The sequence below is a fragment of the Phyllostomus discolor genome, chromosome 6 (assembly GCF_004126475.2).
Source record: "Phyllostomus discolor isolate MPI-MPIP mPhyDis1 chromosome 6, mPhyDis1.pri.v3, whole genome shotgun sequence".
Classification (NCBI taxonomy): domain Eukaryota; kingdom Metazoa; phylum Chordata; class Mammalia; order Chiroptera; family Phyllostomidae; genus Phyllostomus; species Phyllostomus discolor.
The window spans coordinates 144,766,465-144,792,546 of record NC_040908.2 but is presented as its reverse complement, the minus strand read 5'-3'; the positions used below and the strand labels follow the sequence as shown (position 1 = coordinate 144,792,546).

At 39.5% G+C, this 26,082-nt stretch overlaps 2 protein-coding genes across 5 annotated transcripts in view; one reads left to right on the top strand and one right to left on the bottom strand.

Moving 5' to 3' along the window:
- IMMP1L (inner mitochondrial membrane peptidase subunit 1) overlaps positions 1 to 3,964 on the top strand; it is a 55,860-nt gene extending 51,896 nt beyond the window's left edge. For all 3 annotated transcript variants that reach the window (XM_036029188.1, XM_028516212.2, XM_036029189.1), the window contains 2 exons: positions 2,552 to 2,662; positions 3,799 to 3,964. In XM_036029188.1, the coding sequence (XP_035885081.1) occupies positions 2,552 to 2,662; positions 3,799 to 3,867 (180 nt within the window). In that variant the 3' untranslated portion in view covers positions 3,868 to 3,964. The remainder of the gene's footprint in view (positions 1 to 2,551; positions 2,663 to 3,798) is intronic.
- DNAJC24 (DnaJ heat shock protein family (Hsp40) member C24) overlaps positions 1,789 to 26,082 on the bottom strand; it is a 54,892-nt gene continuing 30,598 nt past the window's right edge. Inside the window, exons 1-4 of one of the 2 annotated variants that reach the window (XM_036029192.1) lie at positions 25,561 to 25,761; positions 25,096 to 25,234; positions 9,800 to 9,868; positions 1,789 to 5,372 (exon numbers count right to left, since the gene is read on the bottom strand). In XM_036029192.1, coding sequence (XP_035885085.1) covers positions 5,242 to 5,372; positions 9,800 to 9,868; positions 25,096 to 25,234; positions 25,561 to 25,626 — 405 coding nt within the window. In that variant the 5' untranslated portion in view covers positions 25,627 to 25,761 and the 3' untranslated portion in view covers positions 1,789 to 5,241. Of the gene's footprint in view, positions 5,373 to 9,799; positions 9,869 to 25,095; positions 25,235 to 25,560; positions 25,762 to 26,082 lie in introns of those variants that run through there. The other variant, XM_028516213.2, reaches the window with a different exon arrangement.

Below are 26,082 nucleotides of genomic sequence, written 5' to 3'. Positions count from 1 at the left end.
CCATAAGCGATGAAATTGTTTCCTTGATTGTTGTCCTTTGTATCAAGCACTGATGTCTGTGAGATACAGAGGTTATCCCTTTACTGTAAGTGGGCATTACTATGTATAGGCTTCATATAAGTAGGAAGTAACATATCCCGTACTGGAACCTACTTCTTCTATTAAATATCAGTAACAGTACTTCACAGGTTGTTTTAAGAGTCAAATGAGTTTTTACTTGTTTATTATTATTATTAAATAAGCCAGAAAGCCACATATACATACTGGCTGGCACTGCTATTCCTCCCTCTTGTTCCATCTCTTGCAATCAGGATGAGGCGGAGCTAGCCTGGTCGCACTCCTCCAAAGGCTTCTGGCGATGTTCTGGGTTTCTCTTAGCAGATTTCTTTCTGTACTTGTTAATTTTACAACACCAGAGAGAACGCTTCATGCCCATACTTAGGTAGTTTGGAAGACACTTAGGTCGTAACTGCCACCGAAGTGATTACACTTTACAAGAAATTTCTACTTACTAATAATCACCAGCAAATATTTGAGTTCCAGCTTTGGTTTGTATCTTCCTGTTAGTATTAGCCTATACAATTTTTTTCTTCTTTTGCTTTTCCTGGTGTTCCTAAACTATGATGGAGAAACTGTGGAAGTTTAAACACAATAGACGTACACATGTGGCTTCTCCCAAGGCAGTACTTCAGAATTTAACGACACACGGCTTTTCCAAATACATTATTTTGTTCTTTTCATTTATGAACTGAGATAAACTCATTTGTCTCCCTGAGCAACCTTATGCTTGACTGCACATAAATCCACTGATCTAGGTAGGAACTAGCCTTACTCTTGGCCCTAGAACCTGTAACTAGTAACACTAATAAGAGAGAGTGATCCTCTGGCCGGGTAGCTCAGCAGATTAGAATGCTGTCCCGATATGCCAACGTTGTAGGTTTGATCCCTGGTCAGGACACATACAAGCAATGAATGCATCAGTAAGTGGAACAACAATCAATTTCTTTCCCTCTTCCTCTCCCCCTCCCTTTTCTTCTCTCTCTAAAATTAATCAATAAAAAAAGAGAGTGATCTTATAGTATGGCATATTCTTCAAGAAACTTACGTCTTTTCTCTACAAATAGAGAAATTTAACATTTAAGTATATCTAAATAAAAATAATTAACTAACTTTTGACAAGTATTTCTACATGATATGACATTCCAACATTATATAATCTCTGATATAGTGTTAAAGATACATGTCATACATTTGCCCAACCTGTAGAATACACAACTCCAGGAATGAACACTAGGGTAAACTTTGGACTCCGGATGATTCGTGTAGGTTCACCAGGTATCTCAAATACACCATGGCAGTGGGGGTGTCAGTCACGCAGGGCCGGGGGGGGGGGGGGACTGTGCATGTGTGGAGGCAGAGGGTATGTGGGAATTCTCTGTACCTTCCTGTCAGTTGTGCTGTGAACCTAAAAGTGTTCTAAACAATAAAGTGTTAGGGAAGTAATTGGTGACACTTTTGAAAGTTGCAGCCATTTCTTATTAAAACAAATAGGAATATTTTTATTCACACAAGGCCCTCAAGTAAAGCCAGTCAAAAGAACAGTGAAAATAAATTCCTTCCTGACAGATCACTTTGGACTGGGCAATATAGTTCAACTTCTTGGCCAAAACAACCTATAAAATAAAAACTTTTAAAATGCAGTTTGAAGATTGTTGCTGTAATTTTTTTAAGTTTATGCTAAACAGACATTAATCAGCAAATGTCTCATCAAAGAAACCTTTTTTTTTAAAGACACATGTTCTGTTCTTTGGACATGCTTGCCATTGAGTAAAGATTTACACTTATGTTATCTACCAGTTACTACACAGGACATATAGGAACTAGGGTCTTTTCATTTAGAAGGTTACCATCATTAATTTTACAACTGATGATTTTATAATAGGCCCTTCCAGTTCTTGGTGGTCATTATTGAAGTATAATGCATTACAGATATGGCCTGTACAAAGGCAGAACAGGGATCTTAATTAGAATTCTGACAAGCCCATTCCAATAAAATGATGAGATTATTTGTAATTGATGTCACAATCAATTACCATCCAGTACATCATGAGCAGTCTAATAGGTCTGGCCTTGGTACTGGCCCCAGGATGTTGCTGAATGAGCGGCTGCCCTGCCCAGGCTGCTGCTGAGACAGGAGGGCGCGTTTTCAGGCAGCATCCTGATGACCTCTTTTTGAAGTCTATTAAATTAATGACCCTGTCACACTGTTCTGATCTCTTATAACCTCAGTTTGGGGTTTGTGTAACAAATTAATGTTTGGGAATCATGCGGCGAAAATAAACAAACAGGTCTTTTAAAAAGCTGAAACCTTAATCTTATATTTAATAAAAGTTATTTTATTGCACAAAAATGAAATCATAGGGTTTACATGTATTTTATGAAAGAGAACTGTAGGACATTTCTCCCTACCCGCACAAGAAATACTTTTTATTTATAGTGATACCCACATCTGTTTTTTCCATTTTAAAGGGGCTGCTTTCTTTAATTCCAGGTTCCAACAGGTCATGTTTGGTTAGAAGGTGATAATCTACAGAATTCTACAGATTCCAGGTACTATGGGCCTATTCCATATGGACTAATAAGAGGACGAATCTTCTTTAAGGTACTGTTTTCGGCTTAAAATGTAGGCTTCCTTCTCCGAGCTGGGAGACAAGTTTCTTTCAAAATGAACTTTGAGGTTTTCAGGCTGTTGGTGGATTTAACTGTTGCAGTAACAGTTATGAAAACACTGGCCTGTACCTATAACTATTACCCCTTCTTCCCATTGAGACAGGTAATCAAGAACTTTTCTGTTGGCATAATAACGTTTGAACTATCTTAGTTGTATTGTAGCATAAGAAGCCTTTACTTTGAATGTCCAGACGTCTCTGTCTCACACATCCTTTAGAGACTGTGTTCAGATGCATTTGCAGAGGAGCAGTCTGGAGGCAAACCATCATTAATGCATCGTTAACTGGGCAGCCCAGTTAAGCACAGTGAGGAACGGACTTATCCCGGCTGTAGTAAATATATGGCTCTTAGGAAAGATTATTTTCACTGGCTTCTCCTTTTTGTCACAATCAGTAAGGAGAAAAATAAACATGAACATTTGGGGATCATTTACAGGATTCTTTACACTTAAGCATATATTCAAGTACTTAGGTTTACCGTTAACTTAAAAAAATTAAAAGGAAACACAGGCACACACATTCACACGTATATACAGTTGACCCTCACATAACGTGGAAGTTAGGGGCACTGACCCCCATGCAGTTGCAAGTCTTGTATAACTTTTGACTCCCCGCCCCAAACTCATCTGCAGTATCTGGGGTTTCTTCCAGGGAGCCTGCAGACATCAAACCTGTGGGCACTCAAGTCCCTGATACATGACAAAGTCACATGAAACAATGCATACAGTTGGCCCTCTGCATCCACGGATTCCTAAACATGGGTCAAAAGTACTGCTTTTAATCCACTGTTAGAAACCTGGGCACACAGAGGGCAGCTGTGTATTAATTAGAAAACTTATGTGTATAAGTATACCCACGCAGTTCAAACCCATGTTCGAGTTTAAATACACACATAGAAATTTACTTTTTAAAGTCTTGTTTTGATGTAGGAAATTTGTTCTTGAATGAAAAATAAAGAGGAAGTGTTTAGCTATATGGCACAGAGAAAGGGATGAATGAAAAAAAGGGACATGATGATGATGTAACATCACTGACATTAACTGTCTGCAATCACATTTTGATTTTACAGATTTGGCCTCTGAGTGACTTTGGATTTCTACGTGGCAGCCCTAACGGCCACAGATCTTCTGATGAGTAACACGCATTTAGTCTTTTCATTTGATGACTGTCGTCTGTTCAAGTGAATTTATTATTCACTGAAGCCATGTATTCACTAATAAACTATTTGCTATTCAGTTTGTGATTTTTAATTATTAGTATAAAGAATAAGTCCCACAATTTTTATACTATATTAATTCAAAACATATGGATAAAAGTAATCCAAAACAAATCATCTAAATTTTATGAGAGATGTAAATATTTTAGGGGGAAACCTGGATGACAACTTCACTTTTAAATTTGTAGTTTTATAGGTATAATGAAAATCTCCTCATGAATATGCTTTATACTTTAGCTACATTTACAAGTCAGAGGAGAAAACTAGTCTTCTCTGTCCAAACCAACAACAAATACAAAGAGTTCAACCTAATAAAAAGCTGCTAAGTCACAAGCTTGGCTCTCTTATTTGAAATTAAGAAGGTTTCAATGAACCCACAAAGGATTCCTTTCTAAATCAAGTTTTAAATGAGTTCTGACTTATACTATACACAGAATATTAAATGTATAGAAAAATAAAATCTTTAGTCTACTGTAATCAATAACGATACATTATAAAAATCCATTTCATCATACTAGCAATGCAATAGTTCCTTATTCCCAAACATAAGCATTAATGCTATATCTTAATACACTGAAATAAAACATAAAAATAAAGCACCTGTTTTGAACCCAAAGCTACCATTTCCTAAACTATATTTAAAGTGGAAGATGGCAGTGTTCGGGAAGCTTACTCCCTTTAATAGAGCCGCATGAAGAATTTGGAAATACAGTGCCAGGACTGAAGTCAAGTCTTCTGACTCCAAAGCTGTCCTCCTTTTTACAGATGCCTCTCTGCTTTCCTTATCCACTCTGAAATGACCTCATGAATATCCACATTCAGGCTTCATTATGGGAGGAATAGGCTCACATGTTATTCTCAAAGATTCTAATTTAACTCTAATGACCTGAGATTTTAAGACAGTTATATAACAGGCCTACAACTCTGACAACTAGAAATGTCAGTAACCTCATAAACATAGTAACTAAAAAAGAATATGATGATACTGTGACCATTAAAAAAGACATGCTTATTAAAGAAATCAATAAGTTCTCAAATAGGAATTTGCTAAATACAATTTATAATTCAAAGCCCTTTTCTGGTGCTCTGTAAATACAAATTATAAATACATATAAAGAACTAAATTTTCTACTAATATGGGGTAGACTTTGCATATTATCTTTGCAAATAATAGAACTTACAAAAAAAGAATCTTTTCTTGGTCAACCTTATCGTTGCTTGAATAGAGAAAGTTGGAATGGACTCTCTTTAACATTCCTGAATACACAATTAAAGGATTCCACTTGGCGAACAGTTTCAGCTGCCGTGAAGCAGTTCTATAATTAGTGAACAAGTATCACAAGAAACCAGGGTAACTTCTTCTGCTTCTTCCTCGGAAACACTGTATTTTCCACCACAGCGGCAACTCAGAGAAAAAGAGTGATCATCTGCAGAGAAAACAGAAAAACACTTCAAACACTAATACATATTGATACCACACACACACACACACACACACACACTATGATTTACTCCACAGAAACTGCAAAGCAAAGGAAACATCTCAGGAAATATAAAATAGATTAAATGAGAACTTGAAAAAACATTAAGGGGCGGCGTTTCTAAAAATTATCTATCACAGAATCTTTATCTGTTGAGATGGACTGAAGCTGTAAGTCCAAAGATCTTGGGGTGACAGCAGATGCTCAGAAGTGACCCAGGAAAAATTTATTTGAAGTCTTCTGTTTTCTTAAGATTTATAGAAATTTCACATTCTTCTCAACAATGTGTCCAAAATATTACTGTAGAGGGAAAAAAAAACCCCACCATACTTGTCTTACTGTTAAAGATCATGCATTTGCCTGGAGTATTTCCTTTTAAAGAAAACTCTGCTAGTTTTCTTTACTGTTTATCAAATTCAACATTTGAATATTTCTGTTGTGGTAGTATATTATTTCAAGAAACCTAACTCAAAAACGAGGTCTATCTAAAAAAAAGTCCAGCCTTTGTTAATATTAAAAGTCCAGTCTGAGTGATATCGATGTAACCTGGCAGCCAAGGAGAGTGGACTGGAATGCACACGCGTGAACAATGATGACTTCACTGTACTAGTCAGTAGGGGCTGTAGACGCCATTGAGTGAGCATGTGTGCTGTGTGGACACTGCATTAAAAGTGAGTAGAGCAACAAATCTGCATCAAATTTTGTGTTAAGCTTGAACATTCTTCCATGGAAACTATTCAGATGACTCAGATGGCTGAAACTGTGGGCAACTGGTGATTGGCAGCTTCATCGCGGCGAAATGCCTGCTCATGTATCACATTTCCATGCAGAGTGTTTCAGCAAAACATCAAATCACCCAGGTAACTGAGCCCCACAACAGCCCAGATTTGGCGCCCTGCAACTTCTAGCTTTTCCCCAAGCTAAAATCACCTTTGAAAGGGAAGAGATTTTGGACTATCAATGAGATTCAGGAAAATACAATGGTGACTGGGAGAACTGTGTGAGGTCCCAAGGTGCCTACTTTGAAGGGGACTGAGGCATCATTGTCCTTGTACAATATTTCTTCTATCTGCTTCAATAAATGTCTCTGTTTTTCATATTACATGTCTGGATACCTTTTGGACAGACCTTGTATATAAACACCCTACAGTGTGTTTTCTGTGGGTGTACCTCTGTTTGGTCGTTAACAAAATGATTTGGGACCCCAAGGGTAGGCACTGAAGTGAGATGCCCAAAGAAGGCAACATGGTGTAATGCTGAGCACTAACGTGGAAATTTTATCAGGTCTGTCGTTTTCCTGGGCAGTTCAAATGCTTCTGTCCTTTAAGTGATGAAGAATTCTGATTTACTGGTCATTCAGTTTTACTGTCACTGAGAAGTGATTGTCAAAGAAAAAATAATTACTGATCACATTATTTTACTATTGCCATAATTTGTTATATAAAGGAACTAAGTCTCAAGATATGGTTTCTTAAAATCAGACATCTTCGTTTAATTCTCAAATTTCATTTTTTAACACGTATATCTCAACATACGCCTCTAAAAGAAAAGAGAGAATAAAGGAAAGAAAAGAAACTAATTTAACAGCCTTGTTTTTGTTCTCTAATGAAGTCTGGCCTTGGAAAAATTAGCATGAAATGAACCAACTTTATGTGTTTCTTCTATCATTAAAGAAAACATGTATTCATTCATCCAACCCTGCTTTTTATTTCTTACCACAATGCCTTTTTTCTCCACAGGGAAAAAAATTCATTTTGAATTTAAAAATGCTAACACCTTCCCTGTCCCAGCCAATATACATGTTACAATACAGCATGCTTTCATAGTGAACTGCTTTATTACTCATTTGTCTAAAAATGTACATATTATAGCCACTGGTTTTCTTAAGCTAAATCTCCCTCTTGTTTTTTACCACCTCAGCGAACACCGAGAAATAATTGAGGTGACGTGTGCTCGGTAAATGATGCCGAGGCCACTGTGGGCTACTGTGGAGTTTTCATCAGAGACGACTCCAAATGTAAATGCTAACTAAAAACTCCCATCTTTAGTTAAATTTCTTCTTATACTATACGTCTATCACTGAACAAAGTGATATCTTCACAGAAATCATCATTTCAAATGTGAGGAATGGAGAGAAAATGGCCAAGCTGCAGGGGAGATTAGCTGTGAGGGGAAAGGCGCAACTTCGGTCTCTCAGGGGTCTCTCAGGAGCGCTTCAGGTCTGCCTGGTAAGCACAACAAAATGCAACATTTCCTCTCTCCTTGGATCAACACGGTGGAAGTCTGGCTGTGTCTGCCGTGTAGCGTTTCATTCCCTCGCCTGTTCTAAATCTCCACCTTCCAAGGCTACTCTGCAAGTGACTGTGAAGAAATCTTCAAACAGTGTTTTACTCACCCAGCTGAGCTGCTTTTCATTTACCTTCGTCTGCCAAGAACGCTCTTATCAATTACAAAACACAACTCAGAATTGCAAATTCAATTGTAAAACTTAGTCTTTAAATATTCCTGCAAAAATAATGGCTTCATGCAACTGTTGCTCGGATGTTCTCTCACAAGGATAAGAACTCTCCAAACCCTGACTTTAAATAAGCATTAAGGGCATCCCGTAGTTTTGAGATGAACTGTAGAGGCTTAGAGCGGATCCAGTGGCTGTGGCTGGGGCCCTCCATGACTCCCTTGCCGACAAGTTCACTCAGGAAGTCTCAAGGACGACAACAGGTCATGACAACGCCTGAGCTCAGTGGTACACTCCCCTCAGTATCTTTTCAGAAAGTTCATACCTTTGTTGACTGAACAGATGCTTGAACCACCAATCCATATTCTTTTTTAAAAATCTTAAATTATTGTATTTTTAAAGTGTTACTGAAGGAATAAATTACAAAACCCATTTTTCACTGTTTTCACATTATCAGAACAGTAAACAAAATATACTAGAAATATCAACTACAGCAAGAACTAATTTGTATAATAAGAGATAAAATACATATACACACATACTAATCGATAGGGCAGTAATATGATATTTTCAAAAGGTTTATTTAGTTGGGCAGGTGTCCCTGATAAATCATTCTGTCCCCTCATGATCGGGCAGTGAAAGCCTGTGCCACTAGTGTATTCTGCTGGCACAGCAGTGGCTCTTCCAGTTTTTGCTCAAGAAGTTGTGTCGACCCCTGGGGGCCCCAGTTACATAAAACCTTGTTCTCCATTCATTCACAGCAAATCAAAATATCTGCTCTAGAATTTCATCTGGCACTTTAGGCAATGGAGGGGCCCACAGGCAGAAACACGCTCCCGCGTCAGAGCCAACACACCCAACTTTGTAACAGCACGCAGTTAAGAATTTGCCATTACAATACTTCATTAAACTTGGTTTCAGGAAGGACGGGCTGTTTATCTTCTACCTATTCATACTCATCAGCAAAGTTTTATAAACCCCAAGGGAATTTGTACCCCAAGCCAAGGAAGATTTCTTCATTTGTCCAGAGACACAGAAGCGTGGTATTCACAGCTTCCACTCAGAAAAAGGAACTTAATGTCATGCTAGAGCAACTTACAGAACTATCAAGAGTGGAAAAATTAAGTTAGATTTTAAAATTCTAGTAGTAGGAAAGTGAAAAAAAAAACATGACTTCATGGTAAGTAAAGGGGAGTGACAGATTTTTATTTTCCACCTAAGACACAATTAAAAAGTGGGTGTAAAATCAAGTTCCAGGTAGAAGAATATAACTTGGGCCCTGGCTGGCGTAGCTCAGTGGATTGAGCACGGGCTGTGAACCAAAGTGTCGCAGGTTCGATTCCCAGTCAGGGTACATGCCTGGGTTGCAGGCCATGACCCCCAGCAACTGCATATTGATGTTTCTCTCTCTCCCTCCCTCCCCCTCCCTCTTCCCCTCTCTCTCCCTCTCTCTCCCGCCCTCCCCCTCTCTCAAAATAAATAAATAAAATCTTTAAACAAATAACTTGGAAAGGCTTCCCCTAACAGTTTATGATTCCATATAGACAAAAATTCTAATGGAATTTCATCTCTAATGTCAATATAGGAATGGCAGAAAAAAACTATCTCCTTTATTTTCCCTATCACACAGGTGGTGAATAAACAAAAAACCAAAGTAGTTTAAAAGAAGAAAACCTTATGAAACCCATGTGCCTAACATCTCATTAGAAGAGAACAATAACTAGAAATGAGTTACGGAGGAGACATCAATAACTGAAGTTTAGAATAAAACAAAAATATTCCAGACAAAAACACCCACATGTATCAAAAGCCAAGATATTATTTCTTTTTAAGATTTCAAATATCCTGAGATTTTTTCCCTTACAGAAAATCCCTAATATTTCCATTTACAGTTATCAAGAGAAAAAAGAATTCCAACCTTTGTTCCAAGACATTTCTTCAAGATATACTTGAGCATCTACTGGTCCCATATTTCTTAGATCATCTTCTGTAAAATATAAAATGAAACACTTAATTTTGATACTTTAATCATAAACATGAAGAATGCTGAAAAGGCAACTCCAGCCTGGTCAGTATAATTCTAATACCATTTTAAAACTTAGCTTACTACTCTTTTTAAATTTTTTTAAATTCTCACCCAAGGACATTTTTTTCATTGCTTTTAGAGAGAGGAAGGGATACAGAGAAACACCAAGGTGAGAGAGAGAGAGAGAGAGAGGGAGAGAGAGGGAGGGAGGGAGGGAGGGAGGGAGGGAGGCATCAATTGTTTGCTTCCCATATGTGTCCAGGCTGGGGATCAAACCCACAACCTAGGCATGTACCCTGACCAGAACTGAACCCGCAACCTTTTGGTTATGGGATGATGTTCCAACCAGCTGAGCCACACTGCCCAGGGTTTACAGCAGTTTTAGGCCTCCCTGACTTTAGCTGACTAAAAATTCCGGAGCATACCACTTACAAACTTTAACAGTCAAAATCTATCCTTTTTTCACAAATATGCAACATGCAAAAACATGAAGTTGATTTTGATAATACTTTGTGATCAATCAGTGACCACTATTTTATGTGACAGGATCATTTTCTTTTGTCAGAGGAACCATATCAGTAACTAAGGAAGGCAGCATGGAGCTGAGTAAAAGTAACTGTATTTGAATCTTAGTTCTAATATTTTAGTAGCTTTCTAACCTGAAAGATATCAAGTAACCTCCTAACTTATTACTTCAGAAGTAATGTGAACTGAAGTGCTGTGAACTGAATCGTGCCCACCTCTCACCCCCACCCCACCAAATCCATATGCTGAAGCCCTAGGACCCACAATGTGACTGTATTTAGAGATAAGGGTTTTAGGATGTAGTGAAGATTAAATGTGGCCACAAGAGTGGGGTCCTAATCTGATGGAACTGGTGCCTTACAAGGATGGGGGAGGCTCTCTCCACGTGCGTGCACGGGAGGTATCACAGGAGGACACAGCTGGAAAGAGGCTGTCCGCAAGCCAGGAGGAGCCCTCACCAGGAACCATACTGACACCTTCATTGTGGACTTCTGAGCCTCTAGAAATGTGAGAAATCTCTGTTCTTTAAGCCACCTTGTCTATCGAATTTAGTTATGGCGCATGCAACAGACTAATACAAGGATGTTTTACCAATAAAATCAGATCTGGCTAAAAGTACTTTAAAGAATAAAGCTCTATCCACATGTAAGGGCTGTTAGTCATCTGATTTTTATTTGCTCACAAGCATGGTAATTAATAAATATCTTAAAGGAAGAATTACCTTAAAATATTTCAATAACCATACAACACAACTATTGTGTTGATGTTCATTGCCATTTCCTGGGCCAGTTTTCCCTATAGCTGGGAGATCCAAAGCAGCCTGGAATCCCAGCTAAATCTGTTAAGAGTAAGGTCCAGGTGACATAAGCATGCACTCTTGCTTACAGTAAGTGTATTTTGGGACAAAGAAAGCAACTAGAGAGGAGAAGCACCTGTCTTTGTTTTTAGAGGCATGCCATATAGTTCCTGCAGGCTGGCATCATTCTTCTAAGAGTAAATGCTTAAAAGAAACTAGTAAAATCCACTGGTACCCAATGAAATTTTCTGTAGCTGTCTCACTAGGTTCTTCTTCACTTGGTGAGAATGCTTCCTTTTGTTCTGTTGTGTGAATGCCTGCCATTTAATTATATTTAATAACTGCCTGTTCTTTATTGGTGAGTTATACAATTTAAAATAGGTAAGAAGATTATACAGTATTTTGAATTCACTGTGGTTTTCTATTAGATATATCAAATATTGTATCACTTCATACTTATTGGGTACCAACTGTCCATTAAACTATCCCTAAAATCCAAAGATACAGACTTAGCCTAGTTGTCAGGGGTACTTCCTCCGTATCTCTGTGCCAACTAAATAGGTGATGCAAAGTGTATCAATATGCTAAGTGATTTCTTTTAAAAAAAAAAAGATTTTATTTATTTTTAGAGAGGGGGAAGGGAGGGAGAAAGAGGGTGAGAAACATCAATGTGTGATTGCCTCTCATGCCCCCCTACTGGGAACCTGGCTTGCAACCCAGGCATGTGCCCTGACTGGGAATTGAACCAGTGGCCCTTATGGTTCATAGGCTGGAGCTCAATCCACTGAGCTGTATCAGCCAGGGATAATATGCTAAGTAATTTCTGAACAAACAAAACAATTTCCACACTCTATATAAAGTAGACTTAACTATATGTTATTCAGACTTCCTTCCTTTCCTTCTAGAAATGAGAGAGAGAGAGAGAGAGAGAAAGAAAGAGAAAACGATGTGAGAGAGAAACATCACTTGGTTGCCTCTTGTTTGTGCCCTGACTGGGGGACAGAGCCTGTAACCCAGGCATGGGTCCTGACTGGGAATCGAACTGGTGACACTTTGCTTTGTGGACCAATACCCAACCAACTGAGCCACACTGGCCAGAGCAGTATTCCTTTTTTTTTTTTTTTTTGAAGTTCTACTAAAAGTCTCATGGATGGAGGGAAAAAAATCTTATCACATGTTTCAATTTCTTACCCAGAAGGACCAGGATAGTTTGCTTGAATGGGGAAATAAAACACAATTTTAGGTTGGAAGAATAGGAGTAATTGGTACTTAACAGGTCCTGGTGAGGGGAAAACCAGATATAAATGATTTATAATCAAGTCACCTATATATCTTATAGATATCCAGTGTTTCTGAAATCAGTTAAAGCAAATTGGACAAGGCAGACTTAATGACAAAATGAATAAATCTTGTTAGTCTGACTTATTTTGGACACCTATAATAATATATACAAAAAGACAAACCATTCATATATATCCATTATGCAATTTTCATTTTAAAATAATAAATAACTGGTAAGTACAACTGCGAAGCAAATCAGCTTTGTATTGTTCTGGTTCTCTACTAGGAAGCTATCGTTATTCTCTCCCAGTTACTATTTCTGTATTAATGTGGAACCCTAATGTTCTACCTACTCAAAAAGGTGGTTTTTACATTTTTACTATTTTTTCCGTTTTATGTACAAGGACTTTAGAGTGCCTACCTATTCCTAGTTGAAAGCTCCATTTAGACCTTACGGTAAAAGGGAACAGAGAACACCAAAATGGTGAGTGATTTGCCAAAGGCCAGAGCTAAGAGGAGCGTATTCAAGTATTACCATGTCGTGTGGCTGTGTGAGCATCTGTACTGGACTGACCTGATTATTCCACACTATGTGCGCACGGTGCGAGTTTCTGTGGGGTTTCTGGTTGTAAAGTCAGTATCTAAAAATGAGAACACATGGAGGTGCTGGGCGTGAGGGAGTGAGTAGCCACCAGCAGGAGTCGCTGGGGCCGTGGGGGCACTGGGTAGAGGGGTGCGTGTACCCTGAAAGTCCACCAAGCTGTACTTTTAGGGTTGGTGCACTTCTCTGTAAGCGTGACATTTCAATAAAGAGTTTTAAAGATCATGTGTGGAGACTCTAGCGGCTACATTTTTTAAGAGAAATAAGGAAAGAGAAGTTAGGGGAAAGAAATTAGGAGCCCCAAAAGAAACATGTATTCTTTGAAGGGATGGTAATCTAACAAGTTTTAAAAAAGGCTGGGGGAGGTTAACTGGAGGAAATTGGGTCCCAGGAGAACTGGATACAGAGCAGAGCAACCCTGCCCACTACTATTATAAGGACGCACACAAATCCATGTCCTTTTCTCTTTTCCTAAGTGATTTACTGAGGTGACATCAGTTAATAAAATTATACAGGTTCAGGTGTACAGTCCTATAATCCATCATCTGTACACTGTGGGTCCACTGCCTCCAGTCATTTGCCCCCCTTTCCACTCCTGTACCTACCCTTTTCCTCTGGTGATCATCATAGTGTTATCTCTGTGAGGATTTTTTTGTGTTTGCTTCATCACTACACCTTTTCACCCAGTTCCCCAGCGCCATCCTCCGACAGCTGTGGGTCTGCTCTCTATGAGTCTGTTTCTATTTTGTCAGTTTCTTTCATTCATTAGATTACACCTGTGAGTGAAATCGTGTGGTACTTGTATTTCTCTTACTGGCATATTTCAGTTAGCACAGTTGTCTTCAGGACTACTCATGTTGTCACAAAAGGTAAGATTTCCTTCCTTTTGATGACCAAATAGTATTCTAAAAGCAGTGATAAATGTACCACTGCTTTTTTATCTACTCATCTACTGACGGACACTTGGGCTGCTTCCAATCTTGGCTGTTGTAAATAATGCTGCAATGAACATGGGTGCATATATTCCCAGAAGTGGAATCACTGGGTCATAAGGCAGTTCCATTTAACGTTTTGAGGAAACTCCATACTGCTTCCACTGTGGCTGCACCAGACTGCATTCCCCTCAACAATGCAAAACGGTCCCCCTTTCTGCACATCCTTGCCAGCACTTGTTTGTAGATTTATTGATAACCATTCTGACATGTGTGGGGTGATATATCACTGTAGTTTTAATTTGCATTTCTCTGATGATTGCTGACATTGAACATCTTTCCATGTCTACTGGCCATCTGTATGTCCTCTTTGGAGAAGTGTCTACTCAGGTCCTTTGCTGAATTTTTAATTGGATTATTTTTTTTGGTGTTGAGCTGTATACATTCTTTATAAATTTTGGGTATTAACCCTTTAGCAGACATATCATTGGCAAATATGTTCCTTCATTCAGTGGGCTGTCCTTTAATTTTGTTGATAGTTTCCTCTGCTGTGCAAAAACTTTTTAGTTTGATGTAGTCCCCCCCTTCGTTTATTTTTTCTTTTGTTTCCCTTGCCTGATGAGATATATCTGAAGAAATACTGCTACACTGCTACGAGAAATGTCCGAGATTTTGTTGCTTGTGTTTTCTTCTAGAATTTTTATGGATTAGAGTCAAACATTTGCCTTTAATCTATTTTGAGTTTACTCTTCTGTATGGTGTAAGGTGGTTCTAATTTCATTTTCCTGTATCTGTTCAAAGTCCCTAAAACCATTTATTGAATAGACTATCTTTAACCTATTGACCATAAAGCTCAGTCAAATAGTAATTGACTATAAAGCTGTGGATTTATTTCTGGGCTCTCTATTCTGTTCCACTGATCTATATGTCTGCTTTCATGCCAGTACATGCTGTTTTGATTACTATGGCCTTACAGTATAGTTTGACACCTATGCAGTGGGGCAGGGTCTCATGGAGTCATCAGAGTGAGGCCAGGAGAGTTTATCAGGCCCAAAGAGACCAAGATTTGGCTGTGTGAAGGGAGCACTCTGCATCAGTTGGGTGAGTGAGGGAAAAATGGCCCTTGTCCCAGAGCCACACTACTCAGTCTGTCCCAGATTCTGCCAGGAGCCTGATCTCAGCAGGGCTGGGCCACTGGGAGTCAGGAGGATGGGGCTAGTGGATCTCCTGTGAGGGGGAGGTGCCAGTCAGGCTTGAGGGTAAGTGGCCCCCTCCCCAGAGCCACAAAATGCAGTCTGTCCCAGAGCCTGCCCAGAATTGGCAGGGCAGAGCCACCAGGAGTTGGGAGGGTGGGGCCGACGGGAGCACGGAGAATGGGCTAGTGGATTCCTGCAAGGGGCAGGCACCAGTCAGGTTGGTGGTGAAGTGGGAGGAATGGCCCTTGACCCAAAGCCACACCACTCAGTCACTGACACCCCTGAGACCCTCTGGGTCTGCCAGATCTCTACGCCTGGGTCCAAGCAGCTGCTGCCTCCTCAGCTGGGAGCAAGCTCTTTAGCGGGGAGCAACTGGGAGTCCACAGCTGGGGCTGTTGCTTTCCCCCAGGCTGCTGCCCTGTGGAGCGAGTGCTCCACCCAAGAGAGATGGCCTCTGTGGTGTGGGAGAAAAACTCAGCCCAGAGATTCTGGCAACTGTCCCTTCAGCTTTCTCCCTAGAGCCTCAAACCCCCGACTCTCCTCACATGGCTTTAGTCCACTTTGCCCTCCCCTTGCCAGACCCCAGGGTGAGTGACAGTGAACAAGATTTTGTGCATTGGCCCTTTAAGAGGGTTCCTAGGTCTCTAGCCATCTCTCCCTGGTGGGCAGAATCCCTGCTAATTTTCATAGTCAGATGTTAATGAGCCCCTCTTCCCAGCTCTGTTACTCTGGGCTGAGGAAACCAGCTTGAGACTGAGACCCCATTCTTGTCAAGAGGAACCTCTGCGCTGAGCTAACCCTCCGGAATTTCAGCCACGGCAGTGGGAGTGGGGCCAGCCCTTTTCGTGTCTCCATCCTGCACACCAGTCTCCATGGGGCTTCTTCTGCAAATCCTTGGTGATGAGACTTCTCTTTAGCCGGTCTTCAGTTGGTTATCAGTATTAAATGCTCTATATTTTAACTGTAATTCCAGTTTGGTCCTGGGAGCTTAGTGCCAGTTCCACCTATTCCACAGACATCTTGGATCCCCACCCCCCTTTTCTAAGTTTCTTTTTTAAGATTTTATTTATTTAAATGAGGGGAAAAGAGGGAAAGAAACATGGATAGCTTGCCTGTCCCAGGCCCAACCTGGGCACCTAGCCCACAACCTAGGCATGTGCCTTGACTGGGAATCAAACCAGCAACCTTTTGGTTTGTAGGACAAGACCCAACCCACTGAGCTACACCACTCAGGGCTGTTTTTTTCTTTTTAAGCAATGATCTCTGCTTTTCCATGATTGTAGTTGTAATTAGAAAATGTAATTCATCCCTAGCCCTTAAAGTAACTTACAAAAATCCTATAATTAGCTTTGATAATTGTCTATCAGGATTGGCATCTGCAAAAGAGATAAATTAGTTTTCTTTTGAGTATTATATAATATAAATATTTTTGCTCATTACAAAGAAAGATTGTATTGGGTTGGCCAAAAAGTCTGTATGCTTTTTTCTGTAAAATAAAAGACGCATTTTTTATTTTCACCAAACTTTATTGATTTGGATATGCTGAATCTGTCAGCTGTCTCCCACTATGGGCTTCTAGTGTGTAGAAGCCAGGGTGCTACTAAACATCTAATGTATAAGACAGCCCCATAGCAAAGAATTATTGGGCCGAAATGCCAATAGCACCAAGAAACATCGCAAACCACTTTTGACACATACAATCAGTGACAGCACCTTCTCCATACACTACACAAAACCTTTTTTGGGGGGATTTCAGTGGTGTTTTTACCTTTCTTGCAATAATAAAGCATAATACACTGAAAATGTTGTGTATCTTCTTCTTCAATATTAAAATGGCTGCACCAAAATTCACCAATTCTAATCAGTTTCTTTGTAAATGCACACTGACACGCCAGCTGTCACAATACAGTCTAACAAAATTGTATCAAATAAAGTTAAAGACAATAAGTACTACTAGAGCCATCATATGGAAAAAACTAAATGAAATTTTTGGCCAACTCAATAAGTGTCTGATAATAGAAATCCTATCTCAAAAATTTCCAGTTAAGATGACACTACTGAAGATGCTGAGTGAACATAAACCAACTTAGAAAGTGACTTAATTAAAGGAATAGAGGCTAGATTTAAATCTGGATTTTAGCTATGGATGGCATTGAAACAAAACAAAACAAAACAAAACAAAAAACAAAACCCAGCTACTGTATAGAAAATGAACTGCCAGGCATTTGGCCTACTCTATCTTGGGACCACGATTACCAATTCTTCTGAAGTGAACAGATTCAGCTTTGGCTAAGGTATCTAGGAACACTGAAGGTCTGTTCACACCTTGTGCAGTGCTGGCACACTTAACCAAATATGGGCACAAGAAACACTTCCAGATACATTTACCTCTATGAGAGAAAGCAATGTACTATAATTAAAGAGAGATTCCTAAGGAATATAATGATAAAATCAAATAATTTATGTGGCTTCTTGAAAAAGAATCTTTAAACCTTTAGAAGCATAGGCCCTCCTGACCTTGTGTTCTATTGGATTTGTCTGACAACAAGAGGTGAAAGGATTCTGTGGCTCCATTGTCTCAACGGGGGGATCTGAGAAAACACTGGCAGGACTCATCAGAGAGGTTTATGAGCCTTCAATTCAAAGAGATTAAAAGGAAAATCTACAGAGATTCTTTCACACTGAAGAATAACATTAAATAACTATTAGCAGCTTGGTTCAGTAAAGCTTACTAGAGCTCTCGCTGGGTCATTCACAACTTTCTAAAAGAGGAAAGGTTTTTTTTTTTTTCCCCCAGCTCCATTTGGAAATCAATAAATATTTCTTACTTCTTACAAGACAATGGAATTCCAGTCCTTTTAAACTTCTTCTTAATGATACTAAGATTTCTAAAACAACTCTTTGCTACCTAAATATACTTCCTAATCCCAGGAAACTTTTTCTAACTGTAGCTACAATTCAAATAAGCAAGTATAAATAAATAAATAACAGCAACAAAAAGCTACAGCGGACAGGAATTTAGCTTTGTTTATTACGGCTGAGGTATCTAAAAGTACCAATCAACCTACTCTGGACCAAAAGTCTGAGTCCATCCCGTCCGCAGCTGTGTCCCCAGTACCCACATGCACTAATGCCTTGTCGCTCAAGTGCCCAAGTCCCCAGAATGCTCTCACTGAGCAAGTTGTCCACGGTGTCCATCTTTATGCCATTTAAGATATTTAAAATTTATTTCGAACTTAAAGAAGCCATCTATGCATGTTAAAAGCAAACAGTGTGTTCCTTTAGGTCTTCGTATCTTGCTGTTTAAAAACTAAATAATTTCATTCTACACAATCACCTCATCCCTAAAAAATCATTTCACTACACGTGATTCAATTTTTCACATCAGAAATGACTCAAAGGAAATCAGCTTCCTTTTCCCTAACAGTCTCTGTTCTTGGAACAGCCTCTACTTTGATAAGATTCAGAATCAGCCAACGATTAACTGGAAACCTGCTTATTAACTTATAAAGCTCTATAATCCTTTCCCAGACAGAATTAGAGTCACAACCGCAAGGCTTTCTATATCAAAGAAAAATTACAAATTTGGAATTCAATTATGGACCTCAAGAACTGCAGAGCTTTCATGAACTAAGCCTAAAGCCGGTTCTCATGAAATGTTCCGAATAAAACCCAGACCGCATTTCACGTTTCTCTACAGAACAGGCAGAACAGCAGCAGATGTAGGCCTGGCCTCCGGTTCTGACCCTCAAAATACTCCTCATTCTTGACTATTTGGAACTAAAAATAGTAGTAGTACACACCTGTCCAAAATTTGGCTGCCTAATACAACGAGTAAGAGTCAGAGAATGAGGCCTTGGCCAGGTAGTTCAGCTGGTTAGAGCTTCATGTGTGATACACCAAGGTTTCAGTTTCGATCCCTGGTCAGGGCACATACAAGAATCAATCCATGAATGCCCTAAGTGGAACAGTAAACTGATGTCTCTCTCTGCCCCCCCACTTCCTCTCTCTCAAATCAGTAACTACAAAAAAAAAAAAAAAAAGGCACAGAATAGCTTTGAATTCCCCCTCTATACTAGCTATGTAACCTTAGTCAAATTAGTTAACCCCTCTGAGCTTCAGATTTTTTCTCTGGAAAATATTATTTCCTCCTTACAAGGTTGTTAAACAACGATTAAAAGACAGTGACCACAGTTCCAGCGCTCAGTAAACGGCAGCTACTTTAACTCCTGTTGTTCCACGAGGTCTGTGTTGACCCGTCCACACCATCACTGCTGGGGAGGCGCGAGGGGAGCCTCAGACGGGAGAGCAGCAACTGCTGACTTTGTCTGGGCTTGCCAATGTGAAGTTCGATGTACTTGGTCAGTCCCATTAAATGTGACCCATTACTATCAAAACCATATCAATAATTACCTTCTGAAGTATCAAACAGAACTGAGAGTTGGGAAACAGAAAAAGTTCAAAATAATTCATTTGTGGGTTGAATTCAGAGGTCAGAAGTGATGGAAGGTTAGAATGTCAGAGAGGCTTTTCTGGTGCTTTGGGGAGGGAGACAGGCGGACTTGAGTTGGCACCCGAGTAAAGAATGCTGTGAAGAATCAGAATGGGAGGGAGTTCTGAGTAATGACAAACAGCATAAACAGGTGTGTTGGGGAGCCCCTAAACTGCCCAAGGGAGAAGGTTCACATTAGTTTTGTGATTGGTGATAAAGTTAGAAAAAGTACAGTAGGGACAAACTTAAAATCTTCTGTCCCATTGAAATTCAGGCAAACAGGTAAAGGTGAGGTTGGGGAGGGAGTGGTTATAAAAGTTATTAGAGGAATAATAATAAAGAAAGCTAAACCAACCAAAATGTAAGACTGTGGGAGGCCAATTAGCAGCCAAGAAAACGATCTGGATATGTGTTCTAATCTTGGTACGGACCGCTGTGGTAGCTGTGAGAGTAAGATCACACAGAAAAACACAAAAGGAACATCGGCACTTGTTTCTAACTCACTGGCTGTGTCGTGAGCAAAGGAGAAGCAGTCGGAGTGTGTAATGTGAACCTGTTTCATGTCTGGGAGAAATTAAGCAATGAGAAAGGTGGCACAGTCTTGGTTTGGACCCACTGACTTCCATCGGGTCAAGTTCCCAAACAGACACCAGGAGAGAGGCTACAGCTGGAGACAAAGACTTCCTAAAGTCCGGTGTTTTCTCTATTACCACATCAGAAGCCCCTGTTATGCCCCCATATACCAGAATTATGATCATGATCTTGGCCATCGGTTTCTATAGCATTATTTGAAACTAGCCAAATTTTAGCCCAAATCACTGAGAACTGATCTTAAAGTACGTTTTCGTGGCAAAAATAGTTGTTTGTACTTGAGTAGAAGTAACAAATAATGTGAGTAGTCACCTCCTTGGGACAAACAAAATGGAGGAGAACCCGCAGAAAGTTTCATCTGTCCTCTCTCCTCCCTCTGAAGAAAACGCCAGTCCGCAACTGTCCAGATGGATTTTCTGCATCATTTCACGTATTTACTTTTCCCAGAAACAGTCACACACACACACACACACACACACACACACACACACACTCACTCTCTCTCCCCGCCACAACCAGCCCCTGAGGCTTAGCTTCAAGTTTTACCTCAAGCACATTTTTATAGTCAATTTTCAAATTCCTAAAATCAAATGGAAACACTGATATGACCATAAAAGGAAACCCTAATCTGACCACAACTAACATTTTGTAAGGGTCAGTTTTAGCACACAATTTACACAAATATCCTTCCTAACAGTTGAATTCATATTATCTACATTTACAAGTATTATTTCCCTTCTTATGGAGTTAATCAGTCTTGAGCTTTAACTTGCTTTTCAGAAAGGATTCTTATTTTGAGTTTAACAAATTACACATTGATTCAGCTATCTGACATAAATGCTGGCGTTTTAAGATGTGTTCCTCATTTGGTCCAGGGGAATTTGCTTACCTCCCGTTCTCAAATATTTATCCTATTAAACACATGAGATGAACTATATAATACAACATCAGAAATGACCTTTTTCTGTCTAGCTGACTAGCTCTGAGTAAAGTCGCAGTAACTTTACAATGTCTAGCCCAAACTCCTCCCGAGGCAGGCTGTTTTTCATATCTAAGTCCTTGGCCAATTGTTTAGAGTGAAGGCTCCATGTTACCAAAATAATTTACTAATAAAAAACCAAGATACATCTTAACACAAAATAACATACCACCAGGGATTCCCAAACACAACCCCTTAGTTTTTCAAAACATTATTCAATTTGACTGACTTCATGTGAAGGTTTGTTCCTCTTTAAGCCATGAAGAAGTAACCTAACCCATACATAAGCTGTGTCACTCTACAGAGCCGCTGAGACATCCGAGATGTGTGTGACTGTCACATTACAAAGTTATTCGATCGTGATCCCTATTATTTTCCCATGATATGCTTCTGATGTGTTTGCACATGCTTAACATATGAGAAAACTCTCTGTAAGATTTATAAAGCACCAAAATCTATTCAACAGATATTATTCATGAGAACATTTTGTAAATCTCGAAAAGATTTTCCGAAAGTGTTCACCGGGTTGTCTAAGATGCAAAGCCTAATCTTGAATAACCACATGCCTTTCAAGGGAACAGGGCAAGCAGCCTTTGGAAGCATCCTTAGAAACAATAAGGTAAATATGCCAACTGGAACAAATGGATTAAATCCACTAGTTAACACTGCTTTCAGAATGTATATCTAGGAACTGAATATCATCAGTTTTTAGATTTGCTATTCTTCAGCCTGGCTAACATTGCCCTAAAATGTCAACTAGAAATATAGAAGTGGAAACAAAGAAAAAAATATATATATGTACTTTACTTGAGGTTATCTACCCTGGACTTTTTCTTTATTAGAATTCATTTGATTATTTCTTTTGTGAAGCAAAGAAATATGGATGTCAAGGGCTCCTTTAAATGATCTTTAGAGAAATAAATGATTGTGGGTAATATAGATGAGGCTTTCCTTACAACAGGGCACCATGAGCTGTGAAATACTGATACAAGAATGCATTCAACATCGGCCAACAAAACATCTCCTGCCTCAAATTTATTTTATACTCCCAGTTAATGGAGGGCAGGAAACAAACATATTTAAAACATGCCCTAAGAAAAGAAAGTTCTACAATGAACTATCACTACATGCAAAAAGAATTCTGTATAACAAAGCTACTTCCATGTCCCCAGGGGGTGACCCAGAAAAAAGAGTGCTTTGACCTGGTTATAACAAATTCTCTCTCTGGTGGTAACCTATCTTGGTCTTTAACAAATTATCACTCTCAAAGGTTTTCCTTCTATGGACTCGAAATCCTCACTGTTAGAAGTTCAAGTTCGTTTCCTTCTTTTGAGGGGCCACTTACTGAAAATGGGTCAAGAAGGAAAAATTAATGTCAAAACAAATGACAATATGAAACTAGGTTTATTATGAGACTTTTAAAATAGCTCTAGTATGAAACTTAAAAACAGCAAGCTATATTCTAGTAAGCGACTACCATTTCTTATCTAAACAGCAAGCCAATCTCAATTTAAAACTCAAAGAAAGCATTTTCACTATTTGGAGCCTCAGGTAACAAAAGAAATATTTAGTACTTAGATCTGAAATGTTTCTACTTTTCTTTTAGAATAGCTCAATTCAACCTGCCTGAAAACTCACATAGCAACCTGACATTACATAAATCCCAAACGGAAGATCTGCCTATTTATTGAATCATGAATCCTACCCAACTCTCACTGTATTTGGTCTGTGTAAATTTTATAGTGACTTTATCTGTGACCTAGTCTCTTATGAAACAGCAGGCCATAGTTGCTCCCATTAAAAATTTAAAACCAAGGACTCAAAGCTCAAAAGAAATCCACATTCCAAGGACTTCTCAAAGGCAGTGAGACAGGCTTGAAGATGTTCACTGTTTTTCCAAAATCTCTTTAAACGTTCCTTCATGAAATCCCATTACCCACTTTAAACTCTGTTTCTTATTTTTCTCCATTTCTGGTCTACCCTGCCCTATACCATAGCAAGACAGAATACTTTTTGATTCTTGATCTCTCCCTACCTCTTTTCTCCTAAGACAGCAGGGCATCTAGTCTCAGTTTCACTGATAGCTTCTTAATAGAACATAGGCACTGGGGTGGCAAAAATGCCAAGGACAGTGCCAGCACAGGGCTCTACCCTCCTTAGGGTGGGGAATATCCTTATCTTAAGCAAATCAGCGCCTTGCAGAGTCGAGACTGATAAAGACGAGCAAAAGCACCAAGAGACAACAGTCACGTCCAGTGTAGCTGGCAGCTTTAGAAACACAGGTAACTTCCCACACACAACACACTCCTGTGTATTAGTTTCAATACTTTTATAGAAACTGTGTCTTGTGAACCAAGGTTAAAAAGATATATGCGTGGATAGAATCTGTCCTCAGATGGAACCACCTCTATACTCTATTCCTGGACCCAAGTTCCCACGCTGTCCCTGAAGTATAAATGCATTTACCAAAGAAATACAACTTTTAAAAGCTCCTCATATTGCAGCAAATAGAGGCAGGACAAAATATCCAAGCCTTATTTGAAAATTAATCCCAATTCACTGCAAAGATACACTCATCAATTTCTTAACATGTAAAAAAAAATAAGTTTATCAGTCTTTTAAAAAGTAGAAGGAACTTAGAGCTGACCAGTGTTATGAAAGTCACTGTTGAAAACAAACGGGCCAGCACATGAACAAATAGCTTACGGAGCCTTTACACACAGAACTATCAAGCACTGTAGGAATACCTGATTTTACTGGTACAATTCCCTCTGAAAATAAATGTGGATATTCTATATATATCACTGGCTTTATCCTATTAACGATGTATTTTAGACATGCAGCCTTGACTTCCAGATGAAATTTTCATAATCACAGCCGTATGAGTTTTAAAATCATTTTGTTAGGTTCGATGGTGTGCCAGTACAGGGCACAGAGGGGGACTCAATAATAACTGCGGAAACAGGGAGCTTTTATCCACACACGAGTCGATGCCGAGCCTGGTGCACGATTGCAGGGCGCGGCTGAGTGTTCTCCCCACAGGCTGTAACTGAGTACTGACTCCCCCCATTAACATGTACGGTGCACACTGAAGGTTCACGCAGGAGGCCGAGGGACCCCTCTCCCAAGGCCAGTGCTGAAAGACAGCCTATCACTTTGTGTAACCGCAGTCCATGTGTGACAAACCTGACCTACATTTCTCCCTTTGTTTCTCACAAGAGCTTGTCACTGTTTTAAGAAGCTATTTTCTAAAATGCATAAACGAAATGACTTACAAAACTGCTTGGGAAATGTTCATTCCTAAAACACCATTTATAGCAGTGTTATAAGAACTACTTTATCCGAGAGATAATCATAAAACCCAGCTTAGAACAAGCGCAGAGACCGCAGAGTGCTTTCTGTTACCTCATATAGTATCTTCCTTCAGACTGTCATTTATAGCCTCAAAAGTACTCTAATTAAAGTTTTAATTGGCACATAATGAAATTTAATAAAAATAAGTTTTTAAACATATAGAACACAGTAATTAGGGATGTTTAATTAAACATTTTTCATTAGTTATAAAAGTAGCTTTCACAGCTTCACAAGAAGCCATATCTTAGGAGTTTTGTTAACTTCTCAGTGGATACACAATAATCAGCACTAAGAACAGGGCGTAATTAAAAACGGTGGTGGGGGGAGTGAAGGAGGCACTAACAACGCGGTGCAAATGCTGGGAAATGCTCCCCAGGATGGCTGCAGACCGGGCTCCAGAAAGGTGCCCGTGTGCCGTGGCCCCTCACCACAAGTACCTACCGTGCCGCTGCAGGTCATACTCTTTTTTTGTCTCTTCATTCCCTAGAATTTTCCACGCCTGATCAATTTCGATGAACTTCTGTACACATTCCTCCATTGTTCCTGCTGGCACGTCTGCACTTTGTTTATCCGGATGATACTGCCAATCAAAAATAAGGAGGATGGTGAACACACAGGGTTAAGAAGGCGTAGGTTTAAAAAAATTGTAACTCCGAGCTTTAGTCAAGAGAGAAGGTAATGAGAAGACAAAGCTGAGATGCCAAGGCAACAAGGCAACAGCGTTGGGCACAGGAGACAACTTGCCAGGGTAATTAGACCACTGGAGTAGCTGCGACTCCACCAGTGACGGGATCTGTCACAACGTGCAAAGGCAGCGTTTTCTGGATAATTTGCTGATGGACGGAATCACTGGTCTCACGGACAATTTACCTACAGAGGGTGACTAACACAAACAGAAATGGGCACCTTTGGACGAGCAGGGCCTGACAAAGGAGGAACGCAGACCACGCAGAGAACGAGGCGTCCTCGCATCCGGTGTGCAGGGCCACCAAACCCGCCATGGACCGAGTGCTAGCCTTTTCTTGCAGAATTGGATCACAGAGTCATACTTAAAATAGAACGCTTTTCATCTTCCAGCTCAGCCCTGAAGATTTTAAACTTATAAGTCCCCACATACCCATGTTTATTGAAAAATGGTTACTCCAGGACAGATTCATAAGAACTTTAAAAACCACAGACATATGAATATGAATTAATTTATTAGTAAATCTTCCTTACATGTGCTTACTAAGTCCAAGAAAATTTTAAGAATGTTTTCAATATGCAGTAATTTCTGTACACCGTTTGGTCAAAAACAGAAAGTCTTATGTCAATTCAATTCTCAAATGATAATGTGAATGTGGCTCACTGAATACCTCACTTATATTATCCCCCTTTTCCTTTTTTTCTCCCTCCCCTTTTTACTATGTTCTTCTGGAAGAATAAATA